Raw genomic sequence first — 21,194 nt, forward strand, 5'->3', positions numbered from 1 at the left:
AACATAACCTAACAATCTAACATTTATCTAATATTTGCTATGTCATTGCGTAATGGTAATTAAGAATTTACAGCTCTGTAGAAAAAATTCATGAAATATACATATAAAAATATACATGTTATCCTAAGAACATAAGAAGGTAACATTTAGCTAATATTTGCTATGTTACTTATAGGAAGTAATATCTTTATAGTCATGAGCATAATCATTACGTAATGGTAATTAAGAATTTACAGCTCCGTAGAAAAAATACAAAGAATATTCGTATTGAATATGACTTAACAATTTAATATTTAGGTAATATTTGGTAATATTGTAGGTGATATTTGCTACGTTATGATGAATGCAGAAAATCCGCGGTTTAGTTACAATTAATTAATATATTAATTAATTTCTCTTGCCTTGGCTACGGGTGATTTTCGGAGATTGGCTTTGAAGATGGACTCGCGCGACTTCTCGTCTGGCAACGGTATGTAGATTAACTGATCTAGCCTGCCAGGTCGGAGAATGGCAGGATCGATGATATCGGGACGATTGGTGGCTCCAATAATGAACACGTTCTTCTTCGCGCCCATTCCATCCATTTCCGTTAAGATCTGATTGATGACGCGGTCCGCAGCTCCGCCAGCGTCTCCCACGGTGCCTCCTCGAGATTTTGCGATGGAGTCGAGCTCGTCGAAGAACAACACGCAAGGAGCTGCTGACCTTGCCTGTGAGTATAATAGTATTAGAGATACATAATAGTATATAATAGTTATCGTAGAATAGTTACTTCATTGTATATCTCAACCATTCGCCTCACCTTGTCGAAAACGTCTCTGACGTTGGCCTCGGACTCGCCGAACCACATGGTTAACAATTCTGGACCCTTCACGGAGATGAAGTTGGCCTGGCATTCGTTGGCTATCGCTTTAGCCAGCAGCGTCTTACCGCAGCCAGGGGGTCCGTAGAACAACACGCCTCTCGACGGTTGCATGCCAAACTTCAAGAACTTCTCAGGATGCTCGACCGGGTACTGTAAAGTAAAACGTGATTCGAATAGGAGACTTTGGTACGTTCTATTTGAATCGATTCGCTTACTTGAACCAGCTCCTGCAGTTCCATCTTGACGTTTTGCAAGCCTCCGATATCGTCCCATGTAACAGTTGGAACTTCCACGATGGTTTCGCGCAGAGCGCTCGGGGTGCTCTTGCTCATCGCGTACTGGGTTACAAACGAAGCGTTTTAACATAGGAGTATACATATAATATTTCTCGTTGGATGAAATCAGTGCCAACCTTGAAGTTGTCCATGGTAACGGCAAGGGAAGATAAGACCTCGGCGTCTATGTGATCGTCCTCCAAATCAATGAGATCCATTTTCTCGCGAATTTGTTGGAGGGCTGACTCGGAACACAGCGAAGCCAAATCCGCTCCGACGTGACCGTGCGTCTCTTGTGCGATCTAAAACGTTCTATTATGTAATACTGAAACGAACAATCTATAATAATTTATAGGAATACAAACCTCCTCCAGCTCAACGTCGTCCGCGAGCTTCATGTTCTTCGTGTGAATTCTTAAAATTTCCAGACGACCAGTGGCATCCGGTATCCCGATATCGATTTCTTTGTCGAATCTTCCAAAGCGACGCAGTGCTCCGTCGATGCTGTTGGGCCGATTGGTAGCAGCCATAACGATAACGTGAGAGCTTTGCTTCATGCCGTCCATCAAAGTTAGCAATTGGGACACGATACGTCTCTCCACCTCTCCGTGTGTCTATATTCAAAAAACGATAGCGATTATACGTAAAACTCGCGAATTAGCGAAAGCAAAGCACCAAACCTTCTCTCTCTTCGGAGCGATAGCGTCGAGTTCGTCGATAAAAATTATAGCTGGCGAGTTCTTCTCGGCTTCCTCGAACGCTTTTCGCAGGTTGCTCTCCGATTCCCCAGCGAGTTTACTCATTATTTCAGGACCTTGAGTTACAATGTTTAGAGATAAGTTACATTTAGGTTCAAAATACTATTCATAAAATGAATGTACCATTAATCCTTTGACTGCGAAGGCCTTAGATATACGCCTTCGAGAAATGGACTCGGAGAAATGTTTATATTCGTCGAGTCAATTTTTAAAAAATATAAGCTTTTAGAGGATGACGAAACGAAACTTTTTTGTATTTACAGTTTATTCGTAGGATGCTTAGTTTCAGAGATAAAAATTCAAAAGTTAAGTGTTACGGAGCGTTGGAAAAATTGAATTTCAGAAAAAAGCTCTGAAACATTCTCAATTTTTATCTCTGAAACTAAACGTCGTACGAACAAACTGTAAATATAAAAAAGTTTCGTCTCATCATCCCCTATAAGCTGATATTTTTTTCCAAATTCGATTGTTCGACTATCGTTCTTTTTTCTTTAAGACAACAGCAACAGGATCTGACTACTACGAGATCTCAGTAAAGGGATCTTCTAAATTTTGAATTTTTATTTTGGAAACTGAAAGTCTTACGAACAAACTGTAAATACAAAAACGTTTCGCCTTGTCATCCCCTATAAGGAGACATTTTTTAAAATTTCGAGAAACAAGTAATCGTCAACTAATGACGCTTTTCATTTCCCTCCATTACAAATGTAATTAAATTTCAGAAAAACGGTGTTGTAAGTTTTTAATTTTTATCTCTGAAACTAAATGTCGTATAAACAAACTGTAAATATAAAAAAGTTCCGTCATATCGTTCCCTATGAGCTAATATTTTTTTCAGATTCATACCTCTACGCCTTTTAGAATTTCTAGCAAAAATCGTCCCACGGTCAAAGGATTAACGAAGCAAGTTTACTCGTTACTAGTTTGTTACGATAACGAGTAGCGTTTAGAATTAAAATACTATTCGTAAAATGAACGTACCATTAATGAGAAAGAAGAATGCTCCAGTTTCGTTTGCCACAGCACGAGCAATAAGTGTTTTCCCTGTGCCAGGGGGGCCGTACAACAAAATACCACGCGGTGGTTTAACTCCTATAGCTTTGAATAAAGATGGGTGTCGCAAAGGTAACTCTACCATTTCCTTAATCTGAGCTAACTGCTTGCGAACACCACCAATATCGTCGTAGCCCACTGCGTTCAAGGCCTCCTCTTCCTCCTACGATGTTTACGAATGTAAGTTGCAGGATACATTAGCCGTTAGAGAAATATATTGTCACAGTACCTCTCTTTTAATAGGATCGCCTTCGCAATGAATAACTGTATCAGGAGCTACAATACAAAATGGTCCAGGATCTGTTTCAACTACTTTAAATTCTACGGCACGCATACCACCGCGTACAATGAAATTATCATCTTTATGAATGGGACGATATGCTTCCAAAAAGTATGGTTTCAAATATACTTCAAACAAGTTTCTACAACAAAAGACAAATCGCTTTATATAAGCATCTTACGATGACGAAATGAATTTCGTTAAACTGCATCGGGGCGATTGAAAATATTTATCATGGAAAAGATGATCTAGGTAACAAATACAAAGTGTGACGGTAAAATAATCGATAACTAGTAACGATAATTAACAAATTAAATACCTTCAGGTGAAACTGTAACTGTACAAAATGAAGAGGATCAAGTGATTAGTTTAATTAATTTATTTACCCTGCGAGACCGGTTATTGTGTCATCCATTGGCAGTACGTGAATACGTTTTCCATATTTAACATCCGGACAAGCGTGCACGGAGACGACATCGCTCAAACGTACGCGCAGATTGTTTCTTATGACGCGATTCATGCGAATTTTCTCATCGGGACACGTGTCGTCGGAGAGAACGATGCATACTGTTTCTTTACGCCTTTTCCCTTTTAGCAGCACCGTATCACCTCTGAAAAGCTGCAGTTCGTCCATTTTTGTTTGCGAAAGAGCAACCACAGAGTTGTCATCAGCGATTGCTTCGTCGACTAGCAACCTGTTTGGCTTGTCCTTCTTTCGAAGGATCGCTGTTGCCAAATCTTCACCACTGAAATAATAATAGTAACATAATAAATATCGAACCTCGATTTTTCTCAGAATTTGTAGAAACGTTAAATTTCATTTATTTGTGTTCTATTAAGAATAATATTTTATTATTCTGAAAATCAGATATTAACAGATCCTGTACTTTCGCAGAGTCTTAAACAAAGGCTCGTTACATCTGCGAGGAATACAAATTTGTACAAGTAATTATTTACCTGTCTCACAGATTAATTACTTTTAATATTGTCACTAATTCCTTGTAATGTTTACAATTAGCGTAACAGAGATTGAACAACATTGATCTTGGACAGACAAGACAGTGACTGGCAGGTCGTGCCATTGGGTACATAAAAATCATTTTATTATTATATAAATTTATTTAAATTAAACAGACTATTACAGGAACATTGACAGAATCAATTCTTTCTAATTCGCAGGTGAGAAATGCACAGAAAATTTTCGAGTAGACGTGTGCAATGACAGAAGTATGTTGCGTATCACGTTCTGACAACAAAGGGTTAATTTGGACATCAAAATTCCTTTATCATGTTCAACGTAGCGTTCGGCCATGATCAGTTGGCACGTACAATTTCAAAGCGACGTTCGTAATATCGGTAATTGGAAACCGAGGAACGGCAGCCCGTAAGGTGGAATCGTTTCCGATATTCAATTCCGCCGGTGTTAGTCACTTTTCGCGTGAATCTACAAAAAGACGCGTTCCGTCGACATGATGACATCGTGAAATTGGAAGCCAGCATGGATGCATTTTATTTGCATATATCGCTGTCCGGCATCCCCCGACCGATCGACCAGAAAACTTAACGAGGATAGTTTAATTAATCGGCGCTTTTTTCTCTATTTACTTACCCTTTTTGCTCACTCATTATTTACTTCACTCGAACGCAAAAGAAAATGTACACGCAACGATCACAATCCAGTATACCACCACGTACGAGTTCAGCGACACGATTGCTCACAGTACAGCTCACAGTCGATCCAATGAACATCCCTCATTTAAACTTTCATGGCTTGCATTGGACTCTCGACAAAATTAAGGCGCGTTCGCAAAGAACACGTCGGTTACAGTTTTCGAGGGAACCTATTGGTCGGTAAGGTCGTTTAGATGTTAGGTAGCAATTTTATCTCGGAGCGAATTATGTTCATGCAAATGTGTCTGTATAATTTTAAACCGGATACATAGAAATATAGAGACGGTCCTGGTCGCACATGCGCGGGTTGAAAACCTGACCGCGCAGTGCTGTACCTATAGGAAACAATGTTGGGTTCCGTAGCAATCAGGCGCCGAAATCAGGAAAACCGGGTTTTCTACATTTTTTTTTTTTGACATCCGTGTATTGTTTTCACTATTAAAACAAGTTATAATTGAAAATCCCGACCAATCAGAGTGCGAGTCCTCGTTACCGCAGGCGCTCCACCAGCATCCTCGCGCTCTGATTGGTCGCGGAGCGTGGCCGCCTAGCGCGTAGTTCGTTACCGCGGGCGCTCCAATGGCATCCGCGCGCTCTGATTGGTCGGGGAGCGCGGCCGCCTCGCACTCTGATTGATCGGGGTTTTCTGTTAATATCTTCTTAGCGAAACCTCGGACAACATTTTCGCTAAGGAAAAAGTTGTTCAAAATCACTCCACAAACCACCCGTTTCAAGGACCTAGGACACCCTCTATATTAATCGAATGTCTGATCAAAGAGTTAGTTATTTACTTGGGTGAAGATACATGTAAATTATACATGTCGCGCGCACTCCTAAATGGCGTTGTTTGAGGTACTAAAACTTCCCCCCAGTGATGGACATTCGTGGGATTTTTCCTGATCATGCGCATTGGAGCAAGCGTTGGAGTCCTCATTGCTGTATATACTTACTTAAAATTTAAGGTACCATTAGATCCCAGTAAGGAATAAAATATAATGATCGTGCGTCTACACGACGGCATCCGAAACGACGAGTAGGCTAGTAAGGGTTGCCGCATAACAGGGGCAACTCTGCGCAATGCTAGATGGCGCTACCACCCCGGATGCCGCTAGATGGCGCTAGAAACGAAAGTTTAGTAACTTATTACTAGTAACTTATTACTAAATTAAATAACTATTTATACAAAATATAAGTTTGACACACCCTCTGACATCTCGTAACAACCTCTAATATCTATTAACATCTCCTAAGACCTCTAAACAACTTCTAACACGTTTTCGGCAACTTGTACTAGCCTGTTTGTCTATTCGGTTGTCATCTCTTCCATATACTCTATGGTTGAAGGTTCAGGCCCTTATTCGAAGCAGTGTTGCCAGATTTGGCTCCCAGTCGCGCATGCGCACTGGTTTCAGCGTCAATGAAGTATCAAAAACAACCATAAAACTGGCGCCCTTAGTCGTCCCAAAGGAAAATGGAATTATAAATGAAAATTTTACTTATTTCTTAGCATGGAATAATATTAATTGAGTGGATAAATTATAACACAGGGATAGAGATTGAAATAATTTACAGACAAAACACATTTTTTTAGAATTCAAATATCGATTTTCCTGGTTTTCACGTCAACCGTTTCTATGGGATCATACGTTGTTTCCTATAGCTACCTCATAGCTACAGCACTGTGCGCAATGCACTTGAAGTCAATCGTATTGCGTAGTTTCGTTTCGAATCGCTTTTGTTTGTTGACACGTGTGGCACGGGACGTGCTGGGACAGTATTCAACAGTATCATTTCGAAAACGCAGTCAACGAGGAAACACTGTAAGTACCTTTCGCTTACTAACCTTGTTTTTCTGATTACACGTGCCAGCATTCACAAAATTGGTATAAATACAAATGCGTTGTGTATTTCAAATATTTTTTACTATTTCAAATATTTTTTTACTATTATTAAATTGCAACATGTGAAATGCACGATATTTAATGATAATTCTTTTAAATATACTTTCTAAAGAAAATTTTCATTTTTCATTATTTACTTGTTTTACCTATTTCGATTATTAATGCATAACGTGAAAGAAGTTACATTTATTTCAAGTCGTGATTATCAATCATGAATATGTAAGAACCTAATACAACAACGTAATACATAATGTAAAACATGAAGTTCAATATCCTCTTCTTTTATTTCGACTCGCCTCACTTTTACAATAAGTATATTAGTTTTTTCTATTTGTTAGATGTCTGAAGCAGAAAATACGGGACTGGCCAGTCCAAGGGAGGAGGAGAGGGAGTCCCAGTCCCAATCTCGGGGCGAACGGGAGCCTCGGTCCAGGAGCGTATCGCCACATACGTCCAAGGGCGAATCGCGACATTCGTCCAGGAGCGTATCGTGGTATCAGTCCCGGAGCGACTGGCAACTTTGCCGTAGGCGCGACACAGAGCAAGAGCTGAAGAGACAACTAAAGGAGGCAGACGAAGTACTGAAGAGACTAATAAGGGAGGTATGTAATACATTCTTCTTTGTAAAATGTTCCAAAGAGGAAACGAGACAAACATAACGGAAAACACTGACCAATCAGAGCGCGAAGCGCGGGCGCTCTGATTGGTCGAGGGGCACGGCCGCCTCGCGCTCTGATTGGTCGAGGTTTTCCGTTAATATCTCGGCAATGAAGCGTCGTACAACATTTTCGCTAAGGAAAATGTTGTTTCAAATCACCTCCCGAACTACCCCTTTCAATGACCTCCAACCTTTTTCGAACACCCTGTATATGTCCACGTCCATGCACACGTGATCACTATAACTACACATTTCTTATATTCTTCTTCTCATAATAATTATATGCAATAATCAAAATAACGTTTTTGTTTTATTGCCCGTGGAGCAGAACAGCTACCTGAAAAGAAGATTGCGACAGGCGATATATTATTATGGCAGAGGAGGAAGAGGCGGAAGAGGAGGGGGAGCGACGAGAAATGTTTACATTTATTTTAGAAATAGATGAAATATTATCTAAATAAATATATTTTTTTAATATACTTTAATCTCTTTGTAGTTGCGCACCCTTCTCATCCCTTCAATTCCATGAAAGTATTTAAAAATTCTACTTTAGTACATTTTTTATTTTTATTTATTTATTCTTTGAATATATATTCAGTTAATTACGCAGTTGTTACATATTATTTTTAAAAAAAAACTTCGAAATTCAGTGTAACAATAAATAAAACATTTGAATTCTTTGTATGTGTTACATAAAAACGTTACTTTAGTAAATGCGTACAGTTCCTAGTCAATGCATAGTAATTTGGTCCCTCAAAATAAAGTCCAGCAGTAAAAAAACAAAATTAAGTGTTCCAACAGTTGAAATGGTCGACAATTTATGTTATTCTAGATCGATTCAGCTCAGAAAACAAATTGTCGATAGTTAGAATCAAGTATCGATAGTGAACAACAATCGATACTCTCGACTCTCGAAAGTACTATCGATAGTTGTCCACCACTACGTCAACAACAGCCCATGGCAGATTTTGGTATATAGCACGTGGTCGATATGTAATAATTTAATAAATCACAAATACGTATCTCTAAGTATTAATCTATAAACAACAAAACCAACAAAACAAAAACACTTACAATAATCGTGTGCAAATATATACATAGTAAACAAATATAAACAATGGAAGTGCTAAATGATCCAATCGACCAAAAGGCAATGGTATTATGCTGCATTTGTGGCCTTGGTATAGAACCAAATCCAGCCAATATGTGCGTGGCATGTTTGCGTACTCAAATTGACATTACAGAAAACATTCCAAAACAAGCTACGGTTCAATTTTGTAAGGGCTGCGAAAGGTACCTGCAGCCACCTGCGGAATGGGTTCATGCATCCTTGGAGTCAAAGGAGTTGCTGACGCTGTGCCTGAAAAAATTAAAAGGCCTGAATCGTGTGAAATTAGTCGATGCTGGATTCGTATGGACAGAGCCTCATTCGATGAGGTTGAAGGTGAAGCTAACAGTCCAAGCAGAGGTAATGAGCGGAGCAGTTTTGCAGCAAGTATTCGTAGTCGAATACGTTGTAAACACGCATATGTGCGATGACTGCCATAGAATAGAGGCAAAAGATTATTGGCGTACTTTGGTACAAGTACGACAACGGTCGATGAATAGAAAGACGCTTTACTACTTGGAGCAGTTAATTCTAAAATACAAAGCGCACGAACAAACTTTAGGCATAAAACCTATTCACGAGGGCTTGGACTTTTTCTTTGCCAACGAAGCAGCTGCAAGGAAATTGGTCGACTTCCTTACGAGCGTAGTACCGTGCCATTACAGTCATTCGAAAAAATTGATTTCGCACGATATACATAGCAATATCTACAATTACAAATTTACGTACTTTGTAGAAATAGTTCCTGTATCGAGGGACAGCGTAGTGTGTCTTCCAAGAAAGTTGAGCCATCAGTTAGGAGGAATCAATCCCATTTGCTTGGTGTACAAGATCACAAACTCTGTTCATTTGATAGACGTATCCAGCGGACAAGTTGCAGAAGTGAGTCCCACTGTCTACTGGAGGCACACGTTTAACAGTATTTGCGATCCGAAACAGTTGATTGAGTATACAGTGATGGATATCGAACCACAGATGTTCAAGGATAGGAAATTCTTTCCAGGACAAGGAACGATATCCCACAAGCACACTATAGCGGATGTTTGGCTGGTTAAAAGTAGCGAGTTGGGAATTAATGATAATTTAATTCATACACGTACTCACCTTGGTCAGATATTGAAGCCAGGTGACACTGCTCTAGGCTATGCTCTCAATGATAGCAACATCAACAACGAAAATTTCGAGATGTTGAATAAGGATTCTGTGCCGGATGTGATTTTAGTGAAGAAGAATTATACGCACGACAGAATTGCTCGGCGCAAAATGAGAGCGTGGAAACTGAAACACATGATAAACGATGAAGACAACACGACTGCTGATAATAATGAGTACTATGAATTTTTGGAAGAAATTGAGGAAGACCCAGAAATGAGAAGAAATATAAATATCTTCAGGGATCATATGAAAACAATTCCAGTGAATACTGGCGAAGATCCTGGTTGTCCGCAAGTCACCCTTGAGGAAATGCTTGACGATCTTACCATAGATGATACAGTGGAGGTATCGATGACCTTGTAGTGGGAGCTTTTAATAAAAACAATGATGTACCGCATGTTTACTGTGATTATTCGATACAATTTCATAATATTGGTGATTATTTAAAATATGTCATTGTTACGCCGTCTATGAACATGGAAATAAACATAACAGCAATTTATTTAATTTTATGGCAATTATCATACACGATTTATTACAATTTATCACAAAATCTTGTCACTCCATTTTCACTCTTTGATTATCGCTATTATCGCAACATCGCAGGAACATGTAATAGTAAAGCAGCCAAGTATAACTCACTCCGATCGAGCAATATACGGATGTAAGGGCTAAAGGCAGAAATGGTAGTTGATCGGCAAATATTAACTTGTGAAGTATAGTCTCGTAGATTGTTAACAACGGTAGACTAACAACGTACGCGTACTCGTGAGGATAAAGCAAACGTTGCTTGAATTTTCGAGAGAAAACTAGGAAAGATGCGAGCATATATGTCAGGAGTAATAGTATTTTTAATGGTGTTAAATTGTTTGGGTAAAGTAATGGTAGAAGTGCGGTGTGCCCAGCACTGCTTAGAATTAAGAAGATTCTGGCATCGTTTTTGTCTGTCGCAGCCAAGATACTGAAACCGATACAAGTATTAGTCATGGATTACTTAATTTTTCAATAATATTACTTATATATTAATTCATTTCTCACCACAGTGGAACAATAGCAGTCAGAATAGCTTTCTCGTGTACGTGCCAGCCGAACATGAAGGAGCACAAGGCACAGAGAACTAAGCAACGTACAAACTGCTTTGGATTTGTGGCGCAGTGTTTTTTGAAGAATAGACAGTACAATGCAGGCTATAATTTATACATTTGTATACATTGATAATGTTTTATATAAAAATCGACGTACTTACCAACATTGAGAAAAGGGTTAATAAGAATGTTACGGGTGGAGTAGGCGTTGGTAATATAGTAAACGACTGTTCTTGTACCAAACCACCGGTCATTACTGCCACTTTGGTAAATTTCAGCCAACCTAATCGTTTTAAAATTATCGATGCCACTTTGTCCACACTTATGTACAGTGGCCAAGCGTTTGCAGCCCAGTATGCATGTACCAGGCCTCTTTTAAATGGAAACAGCCTCGATAATACCTAAAAAAAAAGTTACAGTTAGTCACAAAACAAAATAAGGAATGATCTATTACCACACCTGAGGTAATTGAGATGCGAATGGGCCAAACGAAACCATCAAGGTACCCATGGCTATACTCCCAAGTAGAAACAGACGCTTAAAGAAGTGACCGGTGTTCATGCAGTACGATCTGAGCAGCCAGATTACAAAAGCTGGCGTCACGTATAAATAAATATGCTTCAAGTTTAACAACAGCGCAAACCACAGAGTTCCTCGCAAGACAGACATCTGTAAAGTATTCGGTTTAATTTCGATCGCATGGCAAAGCAACGTCTTCGATTTACTTGACTGTTTATTTTGGAGACATTTGCGATCGCCAATAGTAAAATACCAAGTAGAAATCCGTTGTATTGAAAATGTATATGATCCACCACTAACAATCCCATGTTGCATAACGATAAAATTGCGAAAATAGCGTAGCTATCCCATGATTCGCAGAAAACTTTTCCCACTCTGAAACACAAGCGGTGAGAAATATTTAACCATTGAATTAAACAGTATCTACATCTATGCTACTTACTCTCTTATTCCATAAGCGTATACCAAGTCCAAAAGTATTACGGAACCTCTTTGAAAGTAGATAGTATCCGACGAAGCATAGTTCAGGTTCTCTACTTTGACCATTTCAGGATTGACAACTTCCGCAGCATGACTGAGAATGTATTCGAACCAGGCGAATAGTGGAGGATAATCCAAAGTCCACTGGGACCTGTTGTCGATGTACCATTCCTTCATTGGTAAGCTGTGCGTTATGGACAACCAGTTGCGATGCACTTCGAAATCTGTGGAATGACTAGAAACGGAGTGATCTAATAGAATGTAACACATTGTACATAACCTACAATCTTGAAAGTAAAAATTGTATATGTAAAACATTGTATCGTGTAAGAAGAAACATACTATGTGGGAATTAAAAGTACTTTGAGGCACGTGATCAGGATGAAGACGTGTAAAACGATTCCGTTCGCGTTCCATTTCACGGATGTTGAATCCATTTTCTCTCTCTTTTTCAATCCTGACATGGTTTCTTTATCTGCTGGATTCATTGCATTATTCTATCATTTCACTTGACACGTTTGAAACGCTTTGGTGCCAACGAGGCTTCTGTTTACTTCTTCCCCACTCTTATTTGTAATTTAGCTAGGCGAGAGCAGGTGGCGTCAACGTGGACGTCACTCATACTAATACTGTCAATACTATAGTATACTAATAGCATTAGTAATATTATAGAGAAAATAGAATATAGATTTATACTAATACCAATATTGAGCAACATTAAGTATTAGTATCAAGTAATACTAGTTATTATTAATACTCTTAATACTAGTACTGACTACTACTAGCATTAAAATAATATACTATACTATACTACTTTAATTTTAATAATACTACTAACTTACTTACTACAAATACTTAATAGTAATTAGTACTAGTATCAGTGTAGTTTTATATTCTATGTTCTTAACACTACACAGAGAATAAAATCAAGAACTATACTAATACTAGTATTAAATAATACTACTATAAAGAGCATATAGAACTAGAACCAATACTAGTAGAATAATACTGGCATCGGTATAGTTGAAAATAAAATAACGCTCGTATCGCTGCACGTTTTCTACAAAAAATAGTTTTATTGTTACTTTTACTTTATAACATCGAGATGTTATTAAATATCAGTATTCTTTAATTTCCGCTATTTTACAATGCGATACATACGCACGTACAAAAGAACAAAAAGATTTGTATTCTTGTTAATCGGCGTTTGTTATCGAATCAAGAACGAACAACGTTTGGAAAAATATAATAGAAATAATAATTTATAAAACAGAAAAATTCCAGCTTAATAAAGGGCCTGAGATTAATCGAATATTCGGATGGGCAAATACTACTGTCATTGTTTTAATATTAAAAACAAAATTGACAAAGAAATAAATGGATTTCACACGTTCACTGTCAGATTGATACGTGAAAATTCCTTTGAGGCTCAAATGTTTTTACATTTGCGGTAATACTTATTTTTGCAACTTCTTCCAAATTTACCAAATTTACCAAACCTATCCAGATTTATCTTTTTTAATCCATCACCTTTTGAATTAATTTAGTTAATTCCTCGATGAAAATTCTTCTACTTGCTTTCCACTAAGGAAATTAAGAAAATTAATTGCGAAGCATCGAAGGAAATAAATTTAAATAAGAATTCATGAGTTTCGATGAAGTTACAGAAACAAGTACCCCGATGAATGCTTAATTATGCGCTTTCCAATAGTATGCAACTGATATTTAATCGTAAATAATTTACAAAATATTTGAATTACTGTTTGAAACATTGAAATACAGAAAGAATTCGACCAATCCCAGCCCCGCTTAGATACCAAAAGTATAAGAACATTTTCTAACGTGTGTAACTAGGAGAAGTGGCTTCCTCAACGTTACCGCGGACTTTGAATGAACGTTACCGTGATATGTACACATCAGTCGGACGCAGTAATCAACGACTGCGCATCTAGCAAGCTTTCCGTAGCCAGAATAGAGCTGTTCATGATGGGAGTGCTCACTGCGTCCCCGGACTTTTTATTCGAGAACGGATAAAAGCTGTCGATGTTCATCTGAACGGAATAGCTGTTCGACTTGTCGACCAGTGAACCACAGGCGCCGTTCACGCACATCTTCAACTGGTTCACGTCGTTTCGCAGCAACCTGGAGTAAAGCTCTATGTGATTCTGTCCACCGTTACGGATCTCCAAAGCGGGAATCCAGCGGAAGTAACACTGCGTCCATAGCTCTAAGCTAGGGATGTTATACAGGGGCTTTATTATGCTCTTCTCCGTTGAGTTTGTATCGCGGAAATTGTAGAGGGGATTGTAAAACAATAAGATGTCCTGTTCGCTGAATTGTTCCCTCCAGTCCCACACGCTTCGAAGAACGAGAGGTTTACTTGGTTCCTAGAAAATATAGACTTTTAGAGTTATAGGGTTCTTGCGAGAAGAATGCAAAAGAATCATTGACTTCGTTGAAACTTTTTATATACTGGCAGATTTTTGCGGTCTGTTTATATGGTATTACTGAGGCAGGATTATGGCAGGCTTAGAATGTAGTGGAATATTGCAATATATTGGGATATATTGAAATATTGCTATTTAAAAAGAGAAGAAACATATCATAAAATAATACAGTTTAAGAAGAAGAATATTGTGATGTCTTGAAATATGCTGGAATATTTCAATATATTAGAATTAAAAAAGAATAAATATAAAATAATACAACCTAACCTAAAATAATATAATTTAAAAAGAAGAGAACCCCAATATATATTGAAATATTGCAATTTAAAATGAAAATACATCGATCATAAATATGTAAAAAAGAAAAGTATCGAGCTCCTGCTCCTACAATACCATATTTATCGTAATCGGGACGACAAAATCTACCACTATACAAAGTTTCAACTGAATGACCCAAAGGTCTTGCGGTCTCCTTCCAGATGTTCACTAAATAAAAACATAATACAAATATCCGAGGAAACGTACCATAGCTGCCGCCACCCGATCTTTCTCGCAATTAAAAATAAACGTATCGAAAATGGAAACGTGCGCAGCATCCCACACCGTCGTCAGGTACGTTTCCGTGAACTCGAATTGTCCAGGAAATTGTTGGGTTAGTTGCCAGACACAGTCTAAATATAAAAGCAATAGCGGAGCCTGTTGAAATAACCGAATTTTAGAGATCAAGCCTGCGGAAAGCGAACGTTACTTGTAATTCAAGTTGAACCCGCCTTCTCAGACTTCCTCTTGCCAATATGACCTAATCTATCACAAAATGGATGCCCGCCAGCCACCCATTCCTTTTGCATGAGCGACTGGAACCCGTTTATGGTACGAAAGTAAGGGTCCAATAACAGCTGAACTAAGCTCGATACGATGCAACAAATATCTGTGCCAGCACCTTCTGAAAATTCATTCATTTAGTACGATAACCAAACAAATAAAGATAATTCGAAACCATTAACAACTCGATCACCTTGTAAAATAACGGATTTTCCTTCGTCAAGTTTTTCGCAGGCTTTGACAGCTTTTTCCAAGCAGTACGACACACACTTCAACCATTTAGTATTCTCTACTAATGAATAAAAATTATTATCTTGCAGCCAGAATTGCCTGATGTTCTCTGAAACGAATAAAGTCTGTAAGATATTTCTTAGATATAACCTCAAACATTTATACTCTATACTGTAAAACCTCTGTTATGCGAACAATATTCATTCGACCTGAAGGGTCTGTTGTTTGCATTTACTTCAAATAGTTTTTAGTATGACATCACCGTAAGCAGATTCGGTTAATAAATACTATGTTTAGATACGTACAAACATACAACGCAAGAGAAATATTTAGAATAAAATTTACCTGGAGAGCAAAGATTGGCGAATTTCGCGAAGGCTACAGCTATAAACTTTACGTTAACGTCTTTATTTAACTCTAAAACAACTAGTTCTTTTTGCCGAGGATGACTCTTGCGAACGTTCTCGAACATGATATTCTCCTGCGTTCTCTTAGCCAACAACGAAAGCTCGGACGTTTTAACTAACGCCGCGCCGTTTGTGCTCGACCAAGACCAGATTGGTGGACGGTTGCCTTGGAAGTGCTTAGCTGCGTCCATTAATTGACTGTCGGTTACGGACGCTGGGACTATTATGTATCGCGATAAACTGTAAACGAATTCGTTATTTTCTCACAGTTTCGTTCGAATCACAGACAGAGATTTAAATGGTACGTAGCATTTACCTACGACAGAGCTTGAAGTCTACGTTAGCTGTAGATAATCTCCAAAATTGTCTAAACTTCTCGTTGCTTATGGTTCTTTCTAGTTCGTTAATCCAGTCAGATATGTCTCGAAATAAGCGAATCGCGTTATTCAGACTGCTATAGTACGCTTCTCTGAAATACAAAGAGACAAATTAGTTTCAGGTACCCCGAATACCAGTTTTGTACATCATACTGTATATCAACCTGTAATCGTAAGCGAATAATCTGTAGTGTCTGCTGGGAAAAGCGTAATGCAACAGCGCCCTCAGTAGATTGTGTCCCTCTTTGATGGGCGAAAATTTAAAAGAAAAAGACCACGTTCGTAAATTCTAAAATCCATATACACTTTTAGTAACGCATCGCGCAGGTGTCTATATTCCCAATAATATACACGTGAATAATTACTTTACAAATAATAAATATCCCTTTTACTTTAGATGGTACGGTATTGCCAGGTACCAGTCTTCTTTTCTTATCGCCTACTGTTATATAAATATCTTCGATATTCGTCAAACATGTATCCATGTATCCGTACAGATGATTTTGCTGACGAGCCACATCCTGTACGTACAAAAATATTTAGATCCGTTCGATATCGCGCGGAGTACATGTAACGTTTACTCACCTCTCCGCTCGTATCTTCGGTCGTGATAAATGTGAGCTTAAAATTCGTGACTGATAGAATACCGGACGTCCCTTGCTTCAAATTGCTGACAGGCGAGAACATAAGAACGCTTTGCGCATCAGTGACTAAAATCTCACCGGGTAATAACTTGATATTGTTTTCGGATACAGAATTACGTCGACTAGAACCTAGTGGCTACATACAATTTAAAAAAACATCATTGTAGAGAAAGATGCGAGGGGAGACGCGAACTGAGATCATAGCCGGAAACAAGTAAATTCTGTTTTGGTACAATTTAAAATCGACCGTTGGTAATATAAAATATGTATCGATAAGTAATTTAAAGTAATATTAAATTTATATGCATCTAACGCATCGTATTTTCTATGTAGACAAAATATTTCCTCTGCGAGTATGTAATACAGAGTACTGCGTTATCGTCAGTGATGGGCGAAACCATAGGCTTCGAATAAATCTGAGGTCTGCCGATACGTTTGTCTCGTTTCTTCTGTGGAACATATTCCAAACTTCAGATTTATTTGAAGTCTAGGGGTTTGACCATCACTGCTTATCGTTTTATCCAGGTGTGTAGTTAGAATAGAGGTTATGTCTCAATGTTTACATAGGAATTACCTTCATCTCGTGTTCCTCGAGGCCCACGTAACTTATGAAATTGTTGCAGCTTTTGCTTTCCATCGGGAACGTTTGAATGATTGCCGTCGAACGCGTCGAACCAAAACCATAGAAATAATATACCTCGGCGCTCGTAACTCGGCTCAATTTCCTGTTCGATTCATTCTCGCACGATCGTCGGTTACTTATCGCGAGTCGAAGGGTCAGGGCATTTTCGAGTCACGATAAAGCTCACTTCCTTGCCGTGATTGCGATCTCTCCCCTCGTTGAATTCATCCTGAGCGATTTCTCTACGTCTCCTTCCTCGTTCGTAGCTGTCGTGGCCGTGCTCTGTTTGTGTTCATTGCTAGACCTTGAGGTTCGTTCGTCCGCATTCGACACTGTGTAACGTGAATATTATTGTTCGTGGAACGGGAGAATTTTCGTCCGCGTTACACAGACTGCAATTAAATTGATATTTACGAAGGATTCGGGCTGAATAAATCCGATATATTTTTTTTTAATAAGAAGAAAATATGGATCACTATTTACGCATAACTCGGATTTCTCGCGACTGCGGGACGTGCGAAGGGCTCTCTCTGCGAGTTCGACCGAAAACAGGAATTTTTTATTAGTAATTTACGTTGCACTTTGGAAATTATTCGTGTTATAACGAATTGGAAATGATTACTGTGCGGTAAACACCGCCGCCATCTTGGAGGGAGTCTTGAAGCGACGCCTGATTGGCTGAATCTCGCGACGCGCTCCCATTGGTTCCCCATTGGAAAAGCTAACAGTACTGTATCTATAAGAAACACAGCCCTATTTGCACATAAAAAAAGTAATTTTAAATTATTTAAATTGAAAAAGCACCTATAACTTTGCAACGTACCACTATTTCTTTTCTTTCTTTTCATTCTTTTTCTGTTTTAAATCGGAAAATGATACAATTTCTGTTGTGTATTGTAATTTTAGTAATTTGTATACGTGTGGCAACGATATTGACGACCATTAATATTGTATATTAAATTTCACGTTTTACAAGGTTCGCTTAGTAAATAAAATATATTTCTGTATTATTGTAATTATAATATACAGAATGTCCTAGAATTAAGAAAAACAACCGACCAATCACAGCGCCAGAGTAGCATGGGCTCTTAGATGCCCCAAAAAATGATGGATGTAAAGAAGATAAAAAAAAAGATAAGAACTGCATGATTTAATAGTTAAAGAAAGATGTTGGAGTAGAACAGAGATATTATTTTTTAGAATTACTTTTGATAATTGTATAAATTTGATTGGTTGAATCTAAAGACGCGTTGCGATTGGTCCGTTCCTCAACGCGCGTTGCTTCGAACTCACGTGTGCGCACTACATCGAGCGCCGGGAAAATACCTAGTACGAGCACAAACTGGCGCCTTGGTCGCCCCAAGGAACGTTGGATGTAAAAAGAATTGTAATCGCCCATCGTTGATTAGGTTTACTGCAAGATTTAATAGTTAGAATAAGAAAGATATTGAAGTAGAACAGAGATATTGTTTTTTAGAATTATTTCTGATAATTTCATAAATCTGATATTTGACTTGAACTTGAACTAGTAGTGGTAGAGAAGAAAACACGAAATTTGGAAAAGTACAAATAATAAATAATTATTAAATAATGCCAAAAATAATCATTCGCTTATAAAGTATGCTACCAATGTCTGTGTACAAATACAATAAAATTCTTTCATTTTAATCCCTACATAACACTGTAATTATTATTATTTTAATAATTAAGTAACGACGCTCAAGTTCGAACCGTGCCTCCTATCTTCCAAATGTGCCCCAGCAATTTCTGAAAATTCTTCTCTTTGGAGAAGATTATAAGCAAGGGAAAGCATATTCAACGCTTTGTTATGAACAAAAGGAAGACCGCTGGAAAATAAATCGTGACCCAATTCCAAGCACGTGCCAAAATCATACTCGTCAGCTGCGATCGTTGCCAATCTTATTACTTCCTCTATCTTCGATATCGATATCTTCTTTGCTTCAGATGTTGAAGCATTCTCTATCTGTTCCAATATTTGTTTCAATTCATCTATAATGTGCAGAATTAATCGAATCGTAATTACAAAGGAACATTTTCGATGCTTTCTTTACAGTAAATTAAATGAAATTCTTTCTTAATACAAAGTTTCTTTTTTCCAGAACTAGTAGATCGCAATTCAGTGCTTCAAAGCTAATTGTAAACAGAATTTCATAATAATAACTTACGATCAGTCACTGCCAACTTTCTGTACCCCACTTCAGTCTTCCTATCATATGGAACCACAATACCAGCCTTATGGAAAGTCTTCGCGACAACCTTCTTTTCTCTAGCCTGCATATTACTCGTCTGCTTGTCCAATGCTATATTCTTTTCTCTGGCGTACCTCTTTAGTTTTTGCTGCAGCAGTGTTATGCTCATCTTCTTAAATGGATTGGCCTGTTTCAGTTTTTCTGCTATAAACCAGCTGTAATATAAGTTGCAAATTACAAATGCATACAAAAATTTTGTACAAAATTTTTGAGGACTTATGTACTTACTCCAGCATCCCAAATAAATTTTCTGCGACAGGTGCAATTGTGCAATTTACATTTTCTTTGTTCATAGCTACGAATACAGGCATCTTGGAGGGTTCATCCCTCCAGTAACCGAAATGCAGTCCATCTTTATCGTCGACTTTGACAACAGTCTGCAAGAAATGATGCGAATGATACATATTATTTAAATGGCAAAGGAAAGAATTATCTTACTTGAAATTCAGGTGGGTCGTAATAATATCTCCAATGCCTCAGCAGTGTCTTCTTGTCGCAAACTTTAAGATTGAAAAATTTCTTTTCGAAAACATCGTAAGGACCCACGAGTTGCAAGTGAATATCCTTCAACGCGTTCAATGGATCGTCTTTGGAAATGCTCTGAAGAAATTCAAAAAACTGAAAAAAATCTTCTGGCATTTCGGTTAGAAACAGATGGGAAATAACTGTTTGCGCATCGGGTGGAAGTAATGTGCCACTTTCGATGTTAACATTGCAATCTTTTAATAATGATGCTATGGTAATGCAATCGATCGAACTTTTTATAGATTCTAGCGCTTGGGTACTTGATTCATCTTCTACGATTTCGCTATTTTCTTTATCGTTATTCACGGTATTGTTAGCAGTATGTTCTATGTCTTTGTCGGCTGAGCTTTCATCGATTGTGCTATCGCATCTCTTTTGAAATTTTTTCTCTGGAGAAGGACTCGTTCCATTCTCGCTTCTTTCTTTCCTCTTACTTGGCTCTTTTCTTTTTTGTGTGCGTTTTACAATCTTCTGCTGAAAGTTTTCAAAGCATTAAAGAGGAAACTCTAAACTATAACGTTGCAAATGAGATAGGAATATGAATTCGTACTGTGTCTTTCGCAGGTGGATGTTTGTACGTTTTGTGATGAATAGGATTCTTCTGATAACACTTGACTCCGAATCGACAGGGAATACGTGGATCTTCTTGATAAGCTTTGTACTGTTCTTGCTCGCTATCCATTTTTTTTATTAGATTTCGCAGGCAACGACGTGAAATAAAAGTAATAGGTTATGGGAAAAGAAATGAAACTTCTCTCATAGCATCGTTATTCAAAATACGTATCGATGATCGTAATAGTACCACGAACGAGATAACGTGAAATATAAATGTAGTGGAATGTATAATTATACAAGTGTATCTTCCGTTTACATGGATTTATCAAAGAAAAGGTTAGGTACAAAATAGTAGGTGAAGGAAGGCTACCACTCACGGAGCCGCTCAGTGAGCTGCTGAGCTAGTAACAGTAAGCCTCAATTTTCATCAACACCTCAAGATGGCGCCACTAGGTAATGAAAAGTAATTATTGTTAAACTAAATAA

At 38.1% G+C, this 21,194-nt stretch overlaps 6 protein-coding genes across 9 annotated transcripts in view; 2 read left to right on the plus strand and 4 right to left on the minus strand.

The window, feature by feature from the left end:
• LOC128896992 (transitional endoplasmic reticulum ATPase TER94) overlaps nucleotides 1–5,001 on the minus strand; it is a 6,614-nt gene extending 1,613 nt beyond the window's left edge. The window contains exons 1-10 of the mRNA XM_054160608.1: nucleotides 4,841–5,001; nucleotides 3,618–3,977; nucleotides 3,181–3,373; nucleotides 2,880–3,114; nucleotides 1,821–1,954; nucleotides 1,506–1,754; nucleotides 1,278–1,442; nucleotides 1,081–1,203; nucleotides 803–1,015; nucleotides 402–710 (exon numbers count right to left, since the gene is read on the minus strand). Of these exons, the coding sequence (XP_054016583.1) occupies nucleotides 402–710; nucleotides 803–1,015; nucleotides 1,081–1,203; nucleotides 1,278–1,442; nucleotides 1,506–1,754; nucleotides 1,821–1,954; nucleotides 2,880–3,114; nucleotides 3,181–3,373; nucleotides 3,618–3,977; nucleotides 4,841–4,857 (1,998 nt within the window). The 5' untranslated portion in view covers nucleotides 4,858–5,001. The remainder of the gene's footprint in view (nucleotides 1–401; nucleotides 711–802; nucleotides 1,016–1,080; nucleotides 1,204–1,277; nucleotides 1,443–1,505; nucleotides 1,755–1,820; nucleotides 1,955–2,879; nucleotides 3,115–3,180; nucleotides 3,374–3,617; nucleotides 3,978–4,840) is intronic.
• A 1,585-nt stretch (nucleotides 5,002–6,586) lies between these two features.
• On the plus strand, nucleotides 6,587–7,940 carry LOC128896999 (uncharacterized). Its single transcript, XM_054160617.1, has 3 exons — nucleotides 6,587–6,722; nucleotides 7,142–7,405; nucleotides 7,790–7,940. The coding sequence occupies exons 1-3, from the start codon at nucleotides 6,591–6,593 to the stop codon at nucleotides 7,904–7,906; spliced, it is 513 nt and encodes a 170-aa protein (XP_054016592.1). The 5' UTR covers nucleotides 6,587–6,590; the 3' UTR covers nucleotides 7,907–7,940.
• A 561-nt stretch (nucleotides 7,941–8,501) lies between these two features.
• Nucleotides 8,502–10,224, plus strand: LOC128896996 (60S ribosomal export protein NMD3). Its single transcript, XM_054160613.1, has one exon. The coding sequence runs from the start codon at nucleotides 8,579–8,581 to the stop codon at nucleotides 10,085–10,087; it is 1,509 nt and encodes a 502-aa protein (XP_054016588.1). The 5' UTR covers nucleotides 8,502–8,578; the 3' UTR covers nucleotides 10,088–10,224.
• LOC128896995 (probable dolichyl pyrophosphate Glc1Man9GlcNAc2 alpha-1,3-glucosyltransferase) lies at nucleotides 10,208–12,729 on the minus strand. Its single transcript, XM_054160612.1, has 7 exons — nucleotides 12,151–12,729; nucleotides 11,771–12,043; nucleotides 11,535–11,703; nucleotides 11,269–11,478; nucleotides 10,971–11,210; nucleotides 10,763–10,911; nucleotides 10,208–10,685 (listed from the first exon to the last, which is right to left on the minus strand). Exons 1-7 carry the CDS (start codon nucleotides 12,294–12,296, stop codon nucleotides 10,283–10,285), a joined length of 1,590 nt encoding a protein of 529 aa, XP_054016587.1. The 5' UTR covers nucleotides 12,297–12,729; the 3' UTR covers nucleotides 10,208–10,282.
• Nucleotides 12,730–12,864: 135 nt separating this feature from the next.
• LOC128896993 (myotubularin-related protein 10-B) lies at nucleotides 12,865–18,045 on the minus strand. 3 transcript variants are annotated; one of them, XM_054160609.1, is made up of 11 exons: nucleotides 17,842–18,038; nucleotides 17,311–17,750; nucleotides 16,678–16,872; nucleotides 16,458–16,613; nucleotides 16,257–16,381; nucleotides 16,032–16,184; nucleotides 15,654–15,955; nucleotides 15,271–15,417; nucleotides 15,026–15,198; nucleotides 14,781–14,951; nucleotides 12,865–14,195 (listed from the first exon to the last, which is right to left on the minus strand). In XM_054160609.1, exons 2-11 carry the CDS (start codon nucleotides 17,371–17,373, stop codon nucleotides 13,725–13,727), a joined length of 1,956 nt encoding a protein of 651 aa, XP_054016584.1. In that variant the 5' UTR covers nucleotides 17,374–17,750; nucleotides 17,842–18,038; the 3' UTR covers nucleotides 12,865–13,724. The 3 variants fall into 3 exon arrangements, with proteins under 3 accessions (XP_054016584.1, XP_054016585.1, XP_054016586.1); XM_054160610.1 differs by having other exon boundaries at nucleotides 15,026–15,195; nucleotides 17,311–18,045; XM_054160611.1 differs by having other exon boundaries at nucleotides 16,678–16,762; nucleotides 17,311–18,033.
• Nucleotides 18,046–18,339: 294 nt separating this feature from the next.
• LOC128896998 (histone PARylation factor 1) lies at nucleotides 18,340–21,103 on the minus strand. 2 transcript variants are annotated; one of them, XM_054160616.1, is made up of 5 exons: nucleotides 20,704–21,103; nucleotides 20,067–20,624; nucleotides 19,857–20,005; nucleotides 19,545–19,783; nucleotides 18,340–19,368 (listed from the first exon to the last, which is right to left on the minus strand). In XM_054160616.1, exons 1-5 carry the CDS (start codon nucleotides 20,833–20,835, stop codon nucleotides 19,064–19,066), a joined length of 1,383 nt encoding a protein of 460 aa, XP_054016591.1. In that variant the 5' UTR covers nucleotides 20,836–21,103; the 3' UTR covers nucleotides 18,340–19,063. The 2 variants fall into 2 exon arrangements, with proteins under 2 accessions (XP_054016591.1, XP_054016590.1); XM_054160615.1 differs by having other exon boundaries at nucleotides 20,067–20,627.
• Between the last annotated feature and the right edge of the window lie 91 nt (nucleotides 21,104–21,194).

The sequence above is a fragment of the Hylaeus anthracinus genome, unplaced genomic scaffold, assembly GCF_026225885.1.
Source record: "Hylaeus anthracinus isolate JK02 unplaced genomic scaffold, UHH_iyHylAnth1.0_haploid 11978, whole genome shotgun sequence".
In the NCBI taxonomy this organism is placed as follows: domain Eukaryota; kingdom Metazoa; phylum Arthropoda; class Insecta; order Hymenoptera; family Colletidae; genus Hylaeus; species Hylaeus anthracinus.

Excerpts from the sequence above, each read along its gene's own strand:
- LOC128896999 (XM_054160617.1), top strand. The coding sequence starts at position 6,591 with ATGCACTTGAAGTCAATCGTATTGCGTAGTTTCGTTTCGAATCGCTTT. Across the intron at positions 6,723-7,141 it reads GCAGTCAACGAGGAAACACT|ATGTCTGAAGCAGAAAATAC; the intron begins GTAAGTACCTTT and ends TCTATTTGTTAG. Across the intron at positions 7,406-7,789 it reads TGAAGAGACTAATAAGGGAG|AACAGCTACCTGAAAAGAAG; the intron begins GTATGTAATACA and ends CCCGTGGAGCAG.
- LOC128896996 (XM_054160613.1), top strand. The coding sequence starts at position 8,579 with ATGGAAGTGCTAAATGATCCAATCGACCAAAAGGCAATGGTATTATGC.
- LOC128896995 (XM_054160612.1), bottom strand. The coding sequence starts at position 12,296 with ATGAATCCAGCAGATAAAGAAACCATGTCAGGATTGAAAAAGAGAGAG. Across the intron at positions 12,044-12,150 it reads GTACTTTTAATTCCCACATA|TCATTCCACAGATTTCGAAG; the intron begins GTATGTTTCTTC and ends CTCCGTTTCTAG. Across the intron at positions 11,211-11,268 it reads TCGCATCTCAATTACCTCAG|GTATTATCGAGGCTGTTTCC; the intron begins GTGTGGTAATAG and ends CTTTTTTTTTAG.
- LOC128896993 (XM_054160609.1), bottom strand. The coding sequence starts at position 17,373 with ATGGAAAGCAAAAGCTGCAACAATTTCATAAGTTACGTGGGCCTCGAG. Across the intron at positions 15,199-15,270 it reads AAAATCCGTTATTTTACAAG|AAGGTGCTGGCACAGATATT; the intron begins GTGATCGAGTTG and ends ATGAATTTTCAG. Across the intron at positions 14,196-14,780 it reads ATCGGGTGGCGGCAGCTATG|GAACCAAGTAAACCTCTCGT; the intron begins GTACGTTTCCTC and ends TATATTTTCTAG.
- LOC128896998 (XM_054160615.1), bottom strand. The coding sequence starts at position 20,835 with ATGGATAGCGAGCAAGAACAGTACAAAGCTTATCAAGAAGATCCACGT. Across the intron at positions 20,628-20,703 it reads ATCCACCTGCGAAAGACACA|CAGAAGATTGTAAAACGCAC; the intron begins GTACGAATTCAT and ends GAAAACTTTCAG. Across the intron at positions 19,369-19,544 it reads AAAGTTGGCAGTGACTGATC|ATGAATTGAAACAAATATTG; the intron begins GTAAGTTATTAT and ends TGCACATTATAG.